This window comes from Barbatula barbatula (genome assembly GCF_947034865.1).
Source record: "Barbatula barbatula genome assembly, chromosome: 11".
NCBI lineage: Eukaryota > Metazoa > Chordata > Actinopteri > Cypriniformes > Nemacheilidae > Barbatula > Barbatula barbatula.
In genome coordinates this window covers 20,486,625-20,506,396 of record NC_136774.1, presented here as the reverse complement: position 1 = coordinate 20,506,396, position 19,772 = coordinate 20,486,625, and the positions used below count along the sequence as shown (strand labels likewise).

Below are 19,772 nucleotides of genomic sequence, written 5' to 3'. Positions count from 1 at the left end.
AAGATTTTTCATATCATGTTTTTTTTATTGTGCAGTCCAATTAATATCAATCAAACAGCAATTGGTTTGTTTTGATTTAAGCCATAATAACTCAAAAATACAGCTTACTAACACAAAAACACATTAAAAACATAATAAAATAAAACAAAATTGAAACAGAGATATCTCATTTTGGAACCAAACTCTTCATATATTAAACAAGAAAAAACAAGTATTTTGAATGTCTTTTATGAGCTAATATTTTAAAGTTGATCATTAGCCGTAACCAGTTTTATTTGTTTGTCTATTTATAATCAGATGGGTATTTTCCCAACCCTGTTAAATCAAAATGCTAAATATCTAGATTTTAGCAGTAAGCATTAAATACCAATAAGACTTTTTTTGCAGTATATAACGTATATGAGGCTGCTGTCTCCTAACCATAATGTTGCATGATTGCTGGTAATAAACAGTTTTTCCTTCTGTATTCCTAAACAAACCAAATCAATCCTATAGTCTATTAAATGTCATAAACTGTATCTTCACCAAATCCCTGAAAAAATGAGCATTTGAGATGCCCATTATGCCATCTGGGCTGTGCCACACTTGTAAATATTCCAGTAAAACTGAATATTCACATACAAATGTTAGGGATCTATTCTTGGCCTACAAATTAATGGACTGACCCCAGCTGGCATTCACTCCAGATCTGTTAATGTCCCTATGAAATCAAAATTAATCATACTTACTTTGTTAGCATGTTACTAGGTGGTGAATACATTTCTTGAAGTCAGTTCATATTCTTTTATACTTTCAATCAAAATCTGAATATGTACTTCCTCTCTAGTGTGGCAATCCTTTTTTGATGATGTCAGTTTGACAATTTGGGCAGAACATCTGTTTACCCCTCCCATCCAACTGTCAATCTGCTGGCAGAATGAAATGCCTACTTTTCTGGATCCAACCAATTCCAATTGTGGAAATGCATCATGACTTCAAGGGGATTGTAGGGAGGAATTAGTTTGCCCGTCACAGAAACCACCCAGTTACCAGATTAAAGCACGTTCGAAATTGTGGATGTTTATTAAATGTCACTCTGAACGTTAAACACATCAAGGATGAACAAAAACAAGGGATAAATGTACTGTTGCTGTCAGACCTAAATGGCATTTGACCAATCGCAGGTGGCAGGAGTGTTCAGAAAAGCTGTTTTAATAACTTGTGCAATTATGTTTCATGAGGCTAGTGGCACAGAAATCACACTGTGATTTCACTGTTAAATCATTTATAGAGATAGATGACTTGTAAGTACCCTCAGCAGACAGCTGTAGTTTAAAGATCCAACAGCTGGTGTTTCTGGGTTCCAACAAGTTCACAAAGATCAACTGGGGTCACCAACTGAGAATCAGTGTTTTGCCACAAGCTCATGCTGTCTAGCACATCATATCCTTTAGCACAACAAAACAGATAATCTCTCTCATTCCATTCCATCTCACATCTATCGGTTTCACCCCGTCAGAAACCCACAATTTTTAATATACCTGCAGAGAGCAGGACAACATGGCATAGTGGGGTGTGATGATGAATTTGATCAGCATTTACCGTATGTTGTAAATGTGCATGCTAGTATATGAGGACAGCATTTATATCCCTATATGGCTTTCCTTCGGAATCTGTGATTCTCCCGCAGTGTTGACCTTAAACAATTTCATCTCACAGAAATGTATTTGCTTTGCAATAGCTGCGGTTGCTTTTATCGAATGAGATAATGTGCCAGCTTGGTTGAGCACACGACTTCTCAAGCATCTATGACATCTGTACATTATGTTGTAGTTTTAAATTCCTTCTACTTTCGAGAATTGGTTTTCAGTCAGAGGTTTTTCCCAATATAAGTAAACCATTAAATATGGATAAAATGTGAAGCAAGCCGGCTTTTCATTCTCAAAATATTACAGGAAAGGTTTTCCTTTAGTACATAAAGCTACTTCTTTGAATTCCCTCTGATAAAAGTGATTGTAAACCTTTTTCAAACAGAAATGACTGTTTTTGTTTGTTTTTTAAAGTGCAGACAACGTTCATTTCTGACAGTATAATCAGTGTACAATCACAACAAATATAAAGATACAAATAAAGTTATGAAACCCATTTTCACATTTTAAACAATGCAACACTGGCTCTTCTGGTCATTTTACATACAGGTAAAACAGCAGGCTGATACAGAAACATGTTTTCAAAGGTGTTCATTCTCAAACTTAGTGTAATGACACAAAAATGATGACAAGGAAACGGGTAAACACCATAAGATGATAGTTTGGATAAAAATAATACGCAAATCGTCAATATTGTAAATAAATAACATATTCAGCAAAGTGAGTTTGCTCTGGCCTGCATAGCTAGAAAACAAGCAAACAAAAACGGAGCAAATGTTCTTAATTTTAATGTTTTAAACCAGCAGGAGATAAAGGTATAGTTCTCCCAAAAAATAAATCGAATAACTCGCCCTTACGCTCTTCAAAACTTTTAAAATGTTCCCCCTTTTACAGAACACAAGAGATGATAATTGTGGATTCGATGAAATTTTTAGATAAAATATTTAATTCACCAAAAACACTCAATTTAAACACTAAATCGTTTTTTTGTGTGAAAAAAAGCAATAGATCATACATTGGTGGAAATCGGATGTACCAAAATGACCCGTAGGATGACTTTACTAATGCTTCACAGCAAGTAGTCTGTTCTCAACAACAAAAATGGTGCAACCTTAGTTCTCTTCCAAGAATTCAAACTGTTGATCCGTCTCTTTGACAGCTCGGGTCATTCTGGTCTGTTCAGACCTATTGCCACACGTGCCAACCAGAGCATAAGATAAAGTCCATCAGCTCTCCATACTGACAATAAAACCAAATGGTTATTGTGTTTGTTTGTAAGTTCTGCTTCTTTGTTGATAAACCATCCAATGCCCGGCACATTCGCTTGCAACCCACCTGTCAGAGTGAATAATGTGTCTGTGTTGGTCCATCACTTTGAAAGCCCCAACAGTGACACATATTCTCTTTGTGCTTCCCTGCAGGCCGGTCAATAACGTATTTTACCTTCCAGTTATTACAGCAGCGGTCGAACACACCAATACATCCTTGTTATGTTAGCTACAAGTGTTTGATTGAAGGATTACTTCACCCAAACATGAAAATTCTTTCATCATTTACTCAACCTTGCGTTGATCCGAACTGGTGATCTCTTTTTTATCTATGGAACATTTTCTTTTCAAGTTTTCTATTCAAATACATGAATGAAGACGCATTTAAAGACCTTACGATTTAAACAAACATAAATAAAGGCCTTATGATGACTATACGATGTAATGTAAGAAATAGAGAATAAAAATAAATCTTGAAATCTTGCCTTGCTGGTGTGGATCTGGTGAAACTATGTTTATGGGCTTTTTTACGTAAAGAAAAAGAAAGCTTGAGTACACGTTCTTGCATGGAAAAGAGCGAGAAGCACTCAAATATTTCCTGTTCTGTGGAAAAACGAAAGAAAGACTCTTGTGGAACAACACGGCGGTGAGTAAATGATGTCATTTTTGGGTGAATAATTCCATCAAGCACAAACCGAAAATAACACGACACAGCCTGTCATACCGTCAGATGTTCGAGAGGATGTTAAAAGTATTCATTGTTATGAAAAGCTACTTGTCTTTCTAAAATTCACAGCTACAGAAAGATTTTTGTTGTATTTTTTCCCTTTTTTTAGACAACAACTATTTTTTATCCATTAGCACTTTTTAGACAATACCTGCAATCTTTCATAATAATATTTAGAGATGCGACCAATGGATCGAGAGGAAAACAGCGGCCCTCCGGGCGTCAGCACAAACACTACAAGATGGAGAGGGTGGGGAATGGGATCGGACAGAATCATGACAAGAAGTTCTTGGTTTTCTGCGTTTAGTGTCTCTAACACCTACAGAGTTCCTCTTTGCGCTTCTCCTTGAGTTCTCCAGTTCTCGCTCATTTATTCTCCTCCTTCGTTGGCCTGATCTTCATCTCCGTGAACTTCAGCGAGTACTGCCAGCCCGTCCAGGACGACCACTCAATGCCGTCGGCGTAGGAGGTGTGCTGGCCACGCAGATACTGTCCGTTGAGGTTGGAGGTGTGGCAGTTGCGGTACCACCAGGCGCCGTGGTAAAAGGACGCGCAGTTATTCTCTGAGTGGTCGTTGTCTTTGTCCTTAGTGGTGAATTTCATTCCGTTGTGTTTGAGCAGCGAGTCGCCTGCAGCAACAGATCAATGTGTGATGGGGAGAAAGTTTGACAAAGACAGGGTGAAAGAGCGAGCATGTGAAAGACAGAGATGAAGGAGAAAGGAGACAGAAACAGAAGAAAGTCACTTAGCATCAAGGACAGTTTACATGGCTATGAAAATATATTGTGGCATACTCTAATAATGATGAAAATACACGGCAAAACAGGGCTATTACTGTCAACTTCAACAAATTAAATATTTTCTGTAATCTTTTGTTGTTGAAAAAACTAGATAAACTAAACTAAAATTGAAATAAAACATATTTATCCTATGTAGCAATATAATAAATAAATAAAACGACAAAGCACACTAGAAAACTGTTAAGGATTTAAACTGAAAAAAGTTAATTCAAATTAATATGAAAACTAAAATCTAAATATTATAAATACATATTTAATATTTATCATATTTAAATATGAATAAATAAAAACAATCCACTCCAAAATATTTACATGGTTGCAAATAAGTTTCATAATGAGTTACTATGCAGAAACTTGGTTGCAGGGGCGTTGCATAGGTTGCTAAAGTGTCTCAAGTTATTCAGCTTAAAAAAATGGTTTGAGCTTGTTGCTATGCAGTTGCTAAGGTTCTCTAGATGGCTGAAAGGGCGTTCTGGGAGGTTGCAAGTTGTTGCTATGGTGTTCTGTGTGTCTAAAAGGGCGTTCCATGTTGTTGCTAGGATTTTCTGGGAGGTTTCTAGTTGTTGCTATGTAGTCGCTAAGGTATTCTGGGTGGTTGAAAGGGTTTCGTTGCTAGAATGTTTTGGAAGGTTGCTAGTTGTTGCTATGGTGGTTCTGGGTGGCTCCACGGGTGTCCTGTGTAATTGGTAGAATGTTCTGGAAGGTTGCTTATTGTTGCTATGCAGTTGCAAAGGTGTTCTTCGTGGTTTCTTGGATGCTCCGTGAGGTTTGTAGTTGTTGCTATGCCGTTGCTAAGGTGTTCTGGGTGGCTGCAAGAGCATTCTGTGTGGTTGCTAGGATGTTCTGTAAGGTCGCTAGTGGTTGCTATGGTGTTCTGGGTGGCTGCACGAGCGTCCTTGCTAAGATGTTCTGGGTGGTTGTTTATTGTTGCTATGTAGTTGCTAAGGTGTTCTAGGTGGCTCTAAGGGCGTTCTGTTTGGCTGCTAGGATATTATGGGAGGTTGCAAGTTGTTGCTATGCATTTGCCATGATGTTCTGGGTGCTTGCTAAAGCATTCGTCAGCCTTGCAAAATATGTATTCCACTTCGAAAAATGAATAGCACACCTCTCCCGAACAATAGCAATAACACATTTGAATTTTAATATGTGTTTAAATGTCTAACCTTAAGCACTGCATAAGCATTTACAATAACAGTGTTGAAAGTAATGGCAACAGGCTCATGTGCTGGACTGGAAACATATTACAAATCACAATCATCTCTGTATGTTTACAGTCGGATATGCCAGTTGTTGTGGGGAGAGACAGAGAAACTGAGAGCGGCTGTGCATCTAATGTGGCCTTATTAAGCCGTGTGATGTATGTCTCACAGATTTAATGTTGCAGTGCAGCTAGGCTAATCTAATCCCAGTTTTCTGCCTCCGTTCACTCAGGCTGCGCTGGGTCTGTACCACTGACAGGATCAGCTTTTTATTGCCAGGCTTGCAGTAAAACCCTCCTGCCTTCTCCAGCTCTAATTCTAGTTTGCTGCAACATGCATCCTGATAGGCGTTTTATTGGTGATCCAATTGATGCGGTTATGTCATATCGTAAAGTGTGTTACACATCATAAATCCGTTGCGGGAATCTCGTACATTCATCATCGCGGTCCGGAAGGTAAGGAATTGGCGAAATGACGGCTGGGTAAAATGACAGCACCTGGAGTCTTAAAGGAGATCAAAATGAACAGCTGTGGAGATGGAACTGGCAGAAATCAACCCATCTAGAAAATGGAGCTTAAATTAGAGACAGTGCCATTAGAGGCTCGCTGTACGTTTTCAAGCTAAAACAAGTTTATGATGGTAGATGAATTTGACGCAACGGTTCATTTGAAAATTAAAATTCTGACTGCATTTACGACTTGCTCTAAAGTTGTTTCATATTTGTAAATAATAAATGTCTTTGTTCTGATGAACACAGAGAAAGATATTTGGAAGAATGCTCATATTCAAAATGTTTTTGGCCTCCATTGACTACTGTAGTAAGAAAATTGCTTTGTACATATCTTTTTTCTTTAACAACACCATTTACATTTTTCCTACTATGGTAGTCAATGTCCGAGTAAAATAAAAGTAGATTGCTTAGGTAAAATAATCTAGATTTGGGTAAATTTGATGAGAAATATTACAAGTTCATATGAAACCTTTTAATAATATTGACTTTTGCAAGCATGCATCGCAGACCTTTATGAAACGTCTTGGGACAGACCCGCTAAAGTGGGTGCTACAAGTCATTAAGTATGCGCATGAATGCGTTCATGCGAGTTAATACGGACAACTCTGCAACATCAGAGAGAAATTATACACCCCTCTAACTTGGATAAGCATTGTTAGAAAATAATCAAACGCTCACATGTAATTTCGGTTCGTACGGCGGTCTCCCTAATGGTGGTGAAAACATTTCTGTACGGATGCAAAACTGTCATTAGCGCGCTTTGAAGTTGCCAGTGTATTAGTGCTCAAAGTGTTTACAGAGATCAGGGCATCATGGGTGTAAAAACTCATCTCAGGTAATTATAACTTCTCAAAGCTCCCTGCTGCGGCTCAGCTCTCCTTCTCGACACTAACACACAGGCCTTTTATTAAACAAAGCATGCTCTCCTTATTTCCACCGAAGGCAGTTTTCTTATGAAGAATCTAGCATATTTGAGACAAAACGGCACGCTTATGTACCACAAAAGACAAAACAAGAGATTTGATAATTCAGAGCAGAGTTATTTATGAAAAGAAGAGGATTCTGGGATTTGGCTCATCATAAACTCTGCAGGGTTTCAGCGTCGTATTGAAATAGTGTGACTATGAACAAGAACATAACTACAACTGCTTGAATCTGCTGCTGCGAGTCTCTGACACAAGTTTGCACAAAAAGTCTGTGAGAATCATAGTAATCTAAAGTACATTGGTTTAGTTAAAATAAGTATGCCGGTCAGCTACATTGACAATCCCTTAAGAAAATGATGCTGCAGTTAAATAAAACATGGTTTTGTATTACTATTGGCAAAACCATGTTTTTACTACTTCACTATTGTTGAAAATCAGTTCTTTTGTGGTAACCATGGTTTTAGTACAGTAACCATATTGTTTTGTTTTAAGTGTAAGAAGAGCGTGTTTTTTGTTTGTTTAACTGTAGTAAAACCATAGTTCATTTTCCTAAGGGATTGCCAACGTAGCTGACCAGCATAGGTACTTATTTAAACGAAACCAATGTATTCTCTTACGTTTAGCGATAGCAGCTCTAAGATGATTCTTGCAGACTTTTTCACTTGCACATTAGGACGCCACCTGCTGGGCGCCAAAACTGGTTTGTTTGGTCTCTGCAATTCACAAATCACTTTTGCTCCATATACTGTATCACACAGATATGTGGTGCAAAATGAGAACGTGTGCGAACTTGTGTCAAAGACTCGCAGCAGCAGATTCAAGAAGTTGTAGTTATGTTCTTCTGTTCGTGATAGAAAGTAAATATTTGACTAACATTCAACTTTCATTGCATGAATTTACATAATGGTTTGTGGACTTTGCACCATATACAGTATGTACTGCAGCAATTGTAGAAAAAATGCGAGTGCATGACTATCTTAGATTGTGATTTGTGGAATTGGATTTGTGCACTTGCACTGAAGGATTCAAGAAAATGTAACTGTTGTGTTTGCGAGAGACAAAAAAACAAGTTCAACTTCTAATTTTGACTTCACAATTACTGATACACATGTGTTGCCAACAACTACAATTTCCATTCTCACAGGCGCGCAGTCATTTTGCACCAAATATACCTTCATACAAGTCAGCCCTGTTGAAAAAAAACAGCATATGCTGTTTAGGTAGGTTTTTGAAGCATAGTAGCTGGTTTGTGTTGGTTTAAGCTGGACATGTGCTGGTCCTGCGCTCATTTAAGCTGGTCCTGAGCTGGTTTAAGATGGTCCTAAACCAGCACAGGACCAGCTTAAACCAACACAAACCAGCTACTATGCTTCAAAACCTACCTAAACAGCATATGCTGTTTTTTCAACAGGGAGACAACGTGACAATATATTAAAAGCCGGCTGTTTGTTGAATTTTAAGCTGCCTGCCACATTCAATTGTTTTCACACCTGATTTCATGACCACGATGTGCATTTCACTCGTAACCTTGTGTCACAATTTTTCCTTTCTAATTTCTGTGATGGATGGACTCTGAGGACTGTCTTGCAATTTGTCTGACAAACCGTTATTAAAGGTGTCAAAGATGTCTCACAATCTTGCCCTCCAGGAGCAGCAGTTTGGCCCTGAGAACTTTTGCATTACGCTCCTGATTTCTTTTGTCTTTTTCTCTTGGTTTGTTTCTGACAAGTTGCTTCTCTAATGAAAAGAGCACGTGAAACCAAAAGGAGAGGCTTTTGTGACTCTCAGTTCACATCTGTTAGCTTTGAGGTCAGTATAGTAAACCCTTATAAAGCTAATTAACCAAAACATGTTGTCGCCTTGGAATTATAAGGTTCTATCTGCATTATGAACAATTTTAAGATATTCTTGCATTCCATTTGACTATAAACCTTTTTGTTTTAAAAAAAGTCCCACAATGTACACATTGTAAAGAAAAAACATCACATGAGTCAAATAAATCACAGAATAAGAATATGAGATTAACTCAATTTTGACCATAATAAAAGATTTGTAAAATTTACTTTGTCTTCCAGAGGAACAAACCCCAAATACTGTCTTTATGATTCATATGACTTAGCCCACAATACAAATTCTCAATCAAATTCTTTCTAAGATACCGATGCCCATACCTTTAAAACCACCTATCATCACAGTTCACAAACTTTGATGCAAAATATGACAACAAGGGACACAAAATGGCACTCATCAAGCGGCCTCCAGCTGTTTTCAAAACCAATTCAATCCATTACGCAGGAATAAGCTTGCATGCTTGACGGCCATCATTTTTGGCATTTCATTTGGACAAAAAAAACCTGGACGGGCCTGCCTCTCAAAATGGCACCCGGCTCACCTAAATTTTATGTTTATGTTTATGCATTTGGCACATGCTTCTATCCAAAGCGAATTACAGGACATTCATACATTTGACAGTATGTGTTTTCCTGGGATTGAACTCCGTCTACAGTACAGTAATGCCTTAAACAATGCCGCATGCGTTCTAAACACGCATCAATCACAGCACAGCCACAAGAGACCAAAAGCAAATTTAATTGATAAGGCTGGGAATCGATGTGGCGTGATTTCTCCAGCACGGTCTTGATAATTAGATGCGTGGAGGCAGTATTCTCCTCTTGATTTATGTTAATAGGTGTGTTTGTTTATGTCTCCCATAATAAGCCGAGTGTCTGCTTTATTGGGATGCCAAAGATGTATTCTACGGCTTCATTATCTGTGCCCTTTCCGGCACGCGGCGAAGGTCACGCCTGCGTCCGGCCCCAGCGTGGAGGGCAGTGCTCGGGGAAAGACACCTGAGAATAATAGAGTGCGGGACCCAATTAACGTTAAAAAGAGGCCCCGGCGACAGCACAGGTGAAGCATAGAGAATTGCTCATCACTTTGCCTCTGCACAGACGATAACCTGCGGACCCGTTGCTTAGCTTGCCACGGGAATATATATCAGAACGGCGCTGACAATGCGCGGCCAGGAAACTTTAAATTAGTCTTGCGATTCTCCTGATAGGTTCTATTCTTGTCTGATCTTTTTGTTTTGCTGGGTGCAGTTCAGGGCAGTGAGGTTGGTGTGTGTGAGCGTTGATGCGGTCTGCGTTTGAACACAAACATTTGCAGAGTTTACTTTGTGATTAAATATTGTAATGTATTCCATAGATCAATGTTTGATAGCCGACATTAATCTTTTTATGAGACATTCACATGAAGGCTTAAGGCCTGTTCACACCAAGGACGATAAGTACAAAATATATATTTTTTTTAAATTTATAAATATTTTAACGGCAGTGGCAGCCACATCTGCTTAAAGGCGGCTGCCGCGCATGTGAATGGCCCGTAAATCTAGAAACAAATACACTATCTGTGGGTTTAATTTATTGTGGATTAAAGATGTAAAAGGACCTTAAAGATAAAATAACACAATTATATTTGTGAAAATATAATAATATATTTCTGCATTTTGCTGCATTCAATTCTTAAAACTAAATTTGTGAGAATATTTGAAGAGTTCCAGGATCATGTTTGTATTATATTATCATGTTATTATTGTGATAGTCAGCTGTTGTTTTTGAGCTATTATTACTTAATCAAGACAACCAGTTTGGTTGATATTATTTGGAATGCATAATACAAAAACATGATTTTCACATGTTTAGAAAGGTATCTGTTTTTGCTAATGAACTCTTCCTATAATTTCATTTACTCACCCCGTACCAATGCTACAAACATGAATGCAGGTCCACGACTATATTTCCAAATATCTTATAGAAATAATGAGCTTGCAGAGCCATACTCTATAAAACACAGCACAGCAGGTAAACGCTAGCACAGGAACTCTTAGACAAAGACAGACGAAAGCGTGCACGTACCTGCAGTGCCAGAGTAGTCAGAGATGCTCAGCGGGTAGCCGTCCTCATCCGGATCAACCGAGAACAAACCCACTCCAAAAGAACCGTAATGAGCAAAAGAAGTGCTGTTCTCAAAGTCCTCCAGGTCAATCCTCAACTCATAGTTGGCTTGGATGGTGAGTGCATGGATCCGTTTCATGCCTGTAAAAGATTTAGATGAACTTTATAACAAGGGCTTGAATAAACATGCGGGCAGGAATGCATACGTTGCAGAAACAGAAAGGGCAACATTGCCATATTGAATGATGGTTCACTGATGTAGATTTGTAATTTCATAAATGAGAAAATACTTGTTTCTATTTCTTTTAAACATATAGAGAAAAATATAATTTATTTGTAAGTTGAAGATCCTACAATACACTTTTATGTAAATCATAAATGTCGCTACTGATGTAATATGGTAACAGTCCAGTGTGCACGTCAAAGAGGCAGAGCTATTGAAGACATAACATCTCATTCTTGACTGGGACCGTCTTAAAGGAAAACCCAGGGATCAATATCCCAATAGGAGAACCCAATTCCAGTAAACTCTGCTCTTAATATTCCACCCCGTCTTCACCGAGAGGCATTTGACAGGAAACTAATGTGCTTGCCTACAAATGAATTCCCATTGTAGCCCGTTCACCGGCATATGTCTTGCACCCCCAGGACAGAAAATCAATACAGCAGAGTTTTGCTAGGCCTAAACGTAGCTTGCTGCTGGTCTTCAGCTGTTGTGGACCGCAACACACGTTTGGCTTGGGCGTAAGGTGAATGAACTTTAGCTGCATGCTGTGTGCCAAAGATGTCAAAGGGCCATTAGATATCTATATGAATTTCAAGAGCTGAGATTTGGAATAAACAAAAAGAGCATTATGAGGTTGTATTAAATAGAAAACACTCTAAAGGGGTAGTTAACCCAAAAAATTAAATTCTGTCATCAGGAGTCAGATTCATGCGGTTCAAAACCTGTTTATGACTCATTCTTCAGTGGAACAGTGGATATTTCTCACTGTTTTTTTGTTGATACAATGGAAGAAAATGGTTGTGAATGTTGTTTGGTCGCCAACGATCTTTAAAACACCTTCTTTTGTGTTGTGCAGAAGAAAGAAAGTCATACCGGTTTGGAATAACACGAGGGTGAATAAATGATGGCTTGAAAAGTGAATTATCACTTTAACTGGTTTAGCCAAACCAACACTTTAACAAACTTGTTTATTATGCAAGAAATGCCTGATTAATTTATGCCAACGGACTAGTGGATGTATGAACTTTGTAGAAACCAACAACAGATATAGAAACCATTTGCTCCTTCCTGTTCAAAGTTGATAAGCCTATTTGTTATGCTATGATTTGTTAGGCGTGATAACATAGTTAGTTACATGTTTTTTTTCTGCAACAGACTGGCAATGCATGCAAACCAAAAACATCAAACAGATTTCAGATCAACTTTGAAATAAACTCAAGATTTGTAATTTTTGTTATTTAAGAATGACATGCAAACTGTCCCTTTTAACTACCAATACTACCGAATAACACATCTCTCAATGCACTAGACTCTATAATCTTCAAACAAAAGTTGTGTCTGCCCTCAGAATCCTTGATAAGCCAATCTGAAAACCTGGAATTTTAAACTTCTACAGGCTTCAAAGGGGGCGTGTCTAATGCTGCGTCCAGCATCTGACATGTCAAACATCACATCTTTAAAAGCCCAAGACCCAGTGCTAGAAAACAACCGCTTGAATCTAACTGGCTCAAGAGAGGAGCTGAGATTCCATTCCCTGCGGCCCTACATAATCGACCAACATTTGTTCAGAAGACATTGGCATAATGGCAGGGATGGTTATGATGGCTCTGAATGGAAGAGGACCGGTGTGGTACAGCTTCAGCAGCAGTGGAGCACGACATCAGGGTCTATTAAGCACGAACACCCTTCTAATGGCCTCGGCGCTGAGTAAATGGATGGACCATTTGCACTCAAAGGTCATTTTTGTTTCAACCCAGGGACCGACAAATGCTACACAGCTGAGGCACAGAGGTGCAATACATCAGGACTGGCACGTTATGGACGGCAGGCTGGCCGGGCGGTTTTACATGTAAAGAGTTAACATACGAATGATCAGTCTGTGCTGTAATGTGTTCGCATTCAACTGAACTTTTTGCTCTGGATGATATCATCTAAAATTTTGAAAACATTTAACCCACTATTATTTCACAACGAGTACCGTAGTGTAGCCAGTTTTGGTCTCTTTATGGCGGCGTTTGAGTCTTGACTATGGTTTGGGTCAACGCTACTGTAGATGTAAAATCCGGGACGGGAATCCAAACCAGATGGGAACCGGGGGAACAGGAACGATTAGAAAAGTGGAGAGGATACATTACATTTATGTTACATTTATGCATTTGGCTCTTATCCAAAGCAATGTGCAGCTCTCCGTGAATCAAACCCTAGTTGGTTGCACAATGCTCTCCCAAATTGAGCTACAGGAACACTATAACATGACCAATTCAGACCTTATCGTCAATTCCTCTCTTGGAAACCACAGTACTGTAATGGCCATGGCATGGACACGTAGTTTCAAGAATATGAATGAGTTGACTCCAAGGCATGTGAAGTCTTCTCAGGGTGACTGTATATAGCTGCCAGTGTTGACACAAAGCCAGTTTGATCTGGTTTTGGGATGCATTGATCTACTCTAAAACGGCGGTGTGAATAAACCCTGCAGGGTGGAGTTTATCTGACGTTCACCACACAAAACCGCAAAATAAAACTCAAACACCAAAACCTCATGGTTATTTCTATGGCCAAGTATGGTTTACAAGCAACATATAACCATTATTCTGGATTTTTTTAATTGGTGATGTGCTTTAGAAAGGTAGCTTCATCTTTCGCTTGCATTTAAAAAAGATCCCTGGGGACAATGGAATAAATAAAGATGTTTCTATTCAAACACTTACTTTGCATCATAATGGACAGGGTTTTGTTTGATCCACAATAACCTTGTTCTTGTATAAAGAATCTTGGCCTTGCTTTACTCACACAAAAAGAACGATTTATGTACAAGTCTACCTTTGTCACAAACCCCCGAAAAATCCATCTAGAAAAAAGCAAATGCATTTGAAAAATAAAGTGTTGCTTAAAATATATGTACTTTTCCAATGTGAACTATATCACATACCACATATTTCTGGTCTGAAACACTTGCACTGCAACAACTTTTTAAGAAAGGTGGACCCCTCTACTCACATACAGTCACACAAATGATACTTTGTGCATGTATTGAACAATATTCTATATAGAATTAAAATAATAAAACACATTTAACTGAAGAAAAACACCCTTATATTAAACAGTTTACTTAACAAAATCATAGAATAAAAAATGTAAAAAGACAAATTGAGTGTTGAGATTTTCAATTCGTTTCTACAGAAGTCGAGTGGCACATTCACGAGGTGCACCAGATGATCCACAGGGAGGAAAATGGACTGACATGCCTCAAAGCAAGTTTTTAATATTGGTGTTCAAGAGAATGTGTAGCGAATCCAGTTATTTGTAAAGATTTATGAGATATACTGATAGTCTATATTTTGATTTGCTTTGTTTATTAAGACTTACGATTTTATTTTAGTCTTTCATTTTAAAAACCTATTTTGCATTTAAGTGCATTCGTATCATCACCTCACCTCTGGGGGTGCACATAGCCCAGTTTGCAAACCACTGATGTAGGGGAATGTCTTTTGGCTATTGAAATGAAAATGTACACATCTCCAAGCCTTAGATTTAACATGCGCCGACATCAAACACAGATGCAACGTAAGTACTGTCGTTACGTTTAAATTGTGAGTTTACCCTGAATTTACATAATTACATACAGGGCTTTTATGTAATCTCGAGAGACTCTTTCAACCCAAAAAAACAATCATTTTTAACAGATACAGTATATTAAACAGTGAACATGTTTCTCTGAATCAATACAAAGTGCTTTCAGTAGGTGTAGGTGGTACGTTACATTAAAAGTGCCATTTAAAATACTTTGTGTAAGGCTTAAACCATTTCATTTGTTACAAAATGAATTAAAAAGTTCAATTAAAGAAATGATTCATTTGCAACATAATTCCCATCATAATTTATTGAGTGTTATGCTTTTCTGCTCATAAACACAAAAGACATGTTAGGCAGCCCGTGTTTCTTTTTTTCAATGCAATATGAATGTAGATGGCGAAATACTGCCATATGACTATATATCTAAAGCAACGTTCTACTCTTTGTAAAGAAAATATATAATGCAAGTTGATTTTGTAAAGATGAAAGGAAATAATACATTCTGTAAAAACAGGATGCTTCACAATGGTTCCATATAGAACCTTTAGCATCCAAATAACCTTTAACATCAAGGTTCTTTAACAAAAAGAGTAAAAAAAGAAATAGCTCTTAAACTATTGGCTAAATGGTTTTTTGGGAAACTAAAACTGTTTTCTCCGTGGCTTCGCTGTGAAGAACCTTTTGTAGCATCCTTTTTAAAAATGAACTGGTCTGAAACATGAGATTTAATAAAAACAAATGACATATTCCTTTAAGAAATGGCCAACACAACCAGTTATCCAAAAAACTCCTACCGCCTCTAAATGATTCAATGTTTTGATTATCCTGATGCATCTTAAAAAGAAACCAATTCCTATTTCAATTAAAATTGAAGGATGTTGATCATGAAATGGAAGGCTCTCATGCTGAGCTGTGCCAGTGGAGGACAGAACTCTCTCTGTCTGTCAGGCTACGCTCATTTTCCCCTCGTGCAACTTTCCTCTGCTATTAATTTTTAATCAATGTGCTCCATCTGTGTTTCAGCGAGGCCTTTGCTGCTCCCCGCAACCGTTCTGACACGCGTCTCGCATGGACGCCCCCTGCGCTCTGCTATAGTAAGACACGAGAAGTACAAGAGAGAGGTTTGAGCGTTGTGCATGGGCTTCCCAACAACATTTTCTCTAATGCTTGTTTTTTATTTGAGAAACTGAGCAGATAACCCAACAGAGTCTGTTCTATGTGAAAAGAACAATACAAAAAGAAAGCAATGGATGATGACTACACTGTTTTAGCAAAGCTACTTTATTGCTGATTTGATTTTGTTTCGCAACACTGACAGTGTTATTGAACTGAATATCGATCATTATTTTCCTGTTTTGATCATTTTCGAGAAGCTGCTTGAAACAAGCTGTATTGTATAAAAACGCTATATAAATACTGACTTGACGTTATTTTAGCAAACCCGTTTGGTGCAGCTACGAATCTAAAATCTCTGATGTACCGTGATACTTTGTTCCACAAATCAATCACTGCAATGTTTCAGTTCCACACTAAAAATCAATGGACGGTTGAAACGATGTCTATTAATTTAACACAGATTTAAAAAATAAATTTGAGCTCTCCATTTGCGACTCTTTTGTGTCTTTTCTGCAGAATCAGAACATCAGAAGATCTCCTGGCAGCTCAGAGGGAACAGTGCACCCCGCGCTCGGGTAAACACCCAAATTCACCTTTCTCCAGATGTGAATGCGCCACCCCCTGTGCGCCCTGAGGTCGTGGCGTAGGGGTCTTTGAACACCTGCCAGTGGATTGACACAGCATCTTCAGTTCACTGCAGGATGAATCATCATCACACCTAACATGCCTGTCCCTTTCCCGGCTCTCCCCACATCAAAGCGCCTACACAGGCTCATTTTCACGACATCCGTCTGCATAAGAAACGCCGGGTGAGAGCTCTGTCTGTGCCAAGCTGTCTTGGAAAATTCAGTTTTCAGACACTAAGCTCAATTATATGCAAATCAAGAAAAAGAGATTTAATTAGCCCCGATGCTGCTCTTGTTTTTCAGTTTTACATTTTCAGTGCAGAAAAGCAGACTCGCTGATGTCTGAGTATAGACTGAAGGTAAAACAATTGCAGGGGGAAAATATGATATCTATAAAGAGAAGGCGTGGGTCGTAGTTTAGAGATGTTTGAATGATGAATATATAGACTATTTAGATTTTAAATAAATCAAAACTTTGTTTTATTTTTGCATATTTCAAGAAGCCGCTCTTTGACTAGAATGTGCTAAATCCTTCTCTTGGTATTTTAACATTCAGTTTCTTGAGGTCTCACCATGGGAAGCTTTTTTAAAAGTATTGAAGGACTATTTCACATCTATTTAGGGCTCTTACTGGCTGCTTTCTCATCATTATTTTTTGTTAAAATATATGTTTTAATAAAATGATAATATATTATATTCAAATATTTTTTTTTGTGCAAAAAATTTTAACTTAACAAACTGGTCAAAAATAAATCATATTTGATCCTGATGTTTAAATTCACGCATCATATTGCATCTATATTTTATCTTAACATTAATGTATAAATTCGAATTTTTATTCACAGACTACTTTCATTTTTTTTTAAGTGTGAAAACCGAAAATGTTTTCTACTGTATCTGCATGCATGCAGCGTATTGGTTTAAATTAGTTAATAATAAAATCATCAGTATTGAATTTAAACTGATCCTCGACCAACAGTTATAAGCCACTTTGCAACAATCAGAATTGTTATCCACAGTATACACTTTATACCCACATCATGTCTATGGCCAGGGGAAGGCAGAGCCTTACACAAGCTCCGCCCATCTGTCTGTGGCTCGGGCAGAGACCTCCAGATGGGATGGAGGGACACTAACACCTCTGCGGCCATGAATCTCAGAGCTATAGAGACACAAAGGCTGGAAAACATCTGCTAAAGGTGTTAAACCTCGGGCCGAACATCTGTACACAGAGCGTTTGCTATGCATCTGTAAGTACATCAATGCAGTTGTTTTAGTACTGATAAGAACATATGGAGACCTCCCTCCAAGGGTGATCATGGAAACCGTGTTTTCAGAAGCTGTAGAACGAAAAGACCTGCTTTAATATTATTGGCCATTCAAACAGTCTTGACCAATCCAATTAAAGACCACCATAATGAGTTCTGTGGCACCAGTGAAGGGTAATCGCCTATGACTGCCTTTAATGTGATACACCAAATTAAATGAACATTACATTAGAACGACTTCTCATTGCCACGCTCACTAAAACACGTACACCTCATGAAGTGATTCTAGCTGATGTTTTTATCTCTTATCTTCTTTATAATATAATTATATCTAATATATACAGTACAGCCATGGGCAATGGCTTTGATGTCCAACTTGAGAAAAAAACATCTTTGCTTTACAAATATATTTTTGTAGATGTATTAAAAGCTTTTACTTACGGAGGCTTGGTAAGAAATTATAGAAACCCAAAAGAATGGCTACAAAATATTACTTGAGAGGATTAAGAATATTAATAATAACCAATAAAACTGTAGTTATGTTATGCTTTATCTCAGCAAGCTTATTGTTTTTCTATGCATTTTATACATTTTCCTGATATGCTATTGTTTGCCCTTTCTGGCACATCATTTTTTCAAATAAAACCGTAACCTAAAAGGCGTTTTGTCTATTTTTCACCATGCACCTCATATTATGATGGTTTAATCTAACCTTAGGAAGCAAATATTGTACAAATACGAAGCCCCCAATCACACCAAACCTTTCAAACACATGAAATCTCAACGCGTCACGCTTTATCATGGCTTTAAAATGAATGTTATCTATTTTCGGACATGATAACAGAACACGTTCGAACAAGCACTGATAAAGATGGAGCAACACGACTATTGCCAAATCCATCATGATCTAAATCTCATATTCATGTGGGGACCGACACAACAGATAACAATTCATGAACATTTCATGTGTGTCAACATCACAGTGTTGGGACACTACGGTGCACAGAAGCAATCTTTTCACTCGTCCCACTGTACATAAACCATCTTACCCAATGCGCTTCGAAAGGTCTGCATAATAGATCTAATGTGCTACAGAAGAGCGGCTGGACATTCTCTCGCATTTTCCTGCAGGTCACCCAGAGAGAGAGATTATGCGGCTTTAATTTCCCACACCACTGAATGGCCACAACTTGTATTATACAAACAGTTCCCGTGTGTCTTTTGGCACAGTATTAATCAGTGTTGGGCAATAACGTCGCTACAGAGAAGAGATATGTAGCTTTATAGTTTTCAGTAAAGATGGTGACGTTTGCCTCTATACAGCCATCTCTGTTTAAAACATTCAATTCATGGGTTGAAGACAAATGTTGTCAAACTGACATCGAATCTGACAATAAGGGATAAACCTGTTGGGTCTTAAAGGAACGTACACAACCCTTGGGTTAAATGAACCTAGTGGAAGTTTATATACGAGTTAAAACAACCAAGCATTTTGTGTGGAAACAACTCAGTTTAGGTTAATTGATAATCCAACATTTTGGTCCGTCTCTTTTTGACCCCACACTGGGTTGGAAACAAATCATTATTATTTAAAAGCTTACCATTTTCTTTTTGATAAAATAAAGTTATGGACTGCAGATTTGAGCGTCAACACAACAAACAATATTCCATCACAATATTTAAGAAATGAAACAATGTGTCTGGTATTTTCTGCAAGCTGGAACTTGGGCTGACTGATTCCAATAGATCTGAATTTTCTCTGCAATTCAGTTTGGAAGATAAATGTTATAAAATTTCAGGCATCTTAAAGGGATAGTTCACCCAAACATGAAAAGTATGTCATCATTTACTCACCCTCAGATTGTTCCAAACCTCTATTGATGTCTTTGTTCTGCTGAACTAAAATGAAGATATTTGGAAGAATCTCAGTAACCAAACAGATCT

The 19,772-nt window shown here is 37.9% G+C and overlaps 1 protein-coding gene across 1 annotated transcript in view; it reads right to left on the bottom strand.

Moving 5' to 3' along the window:
* fibcd1a (fibrinogen C domain containing 1a) overlaps nucleotides 1-19,772 on the bottom strand; it is an 81,641-nt gene continuing 61,869 nt past the window's right edge. Inside the window, exons 7-8 of the mRNA XM_079468233.1 lie at nucleotides 10,978-11,157; nucleotides 1-4,252 (exon numbers count right to left, since the gene is read on the bottom strand). Coding sequence (XP_079324359.1) covers nucleotides 3,990-4,252; nucleotides 10,978-11,157 — 443 coding nt within the window. The 3' untranslated portion in view covers nucleotides 1-3,989. The remainder of the gene's footprint in view (nucleotides 4,253-10,977; nucleotides 11,158-19,772) is intronic.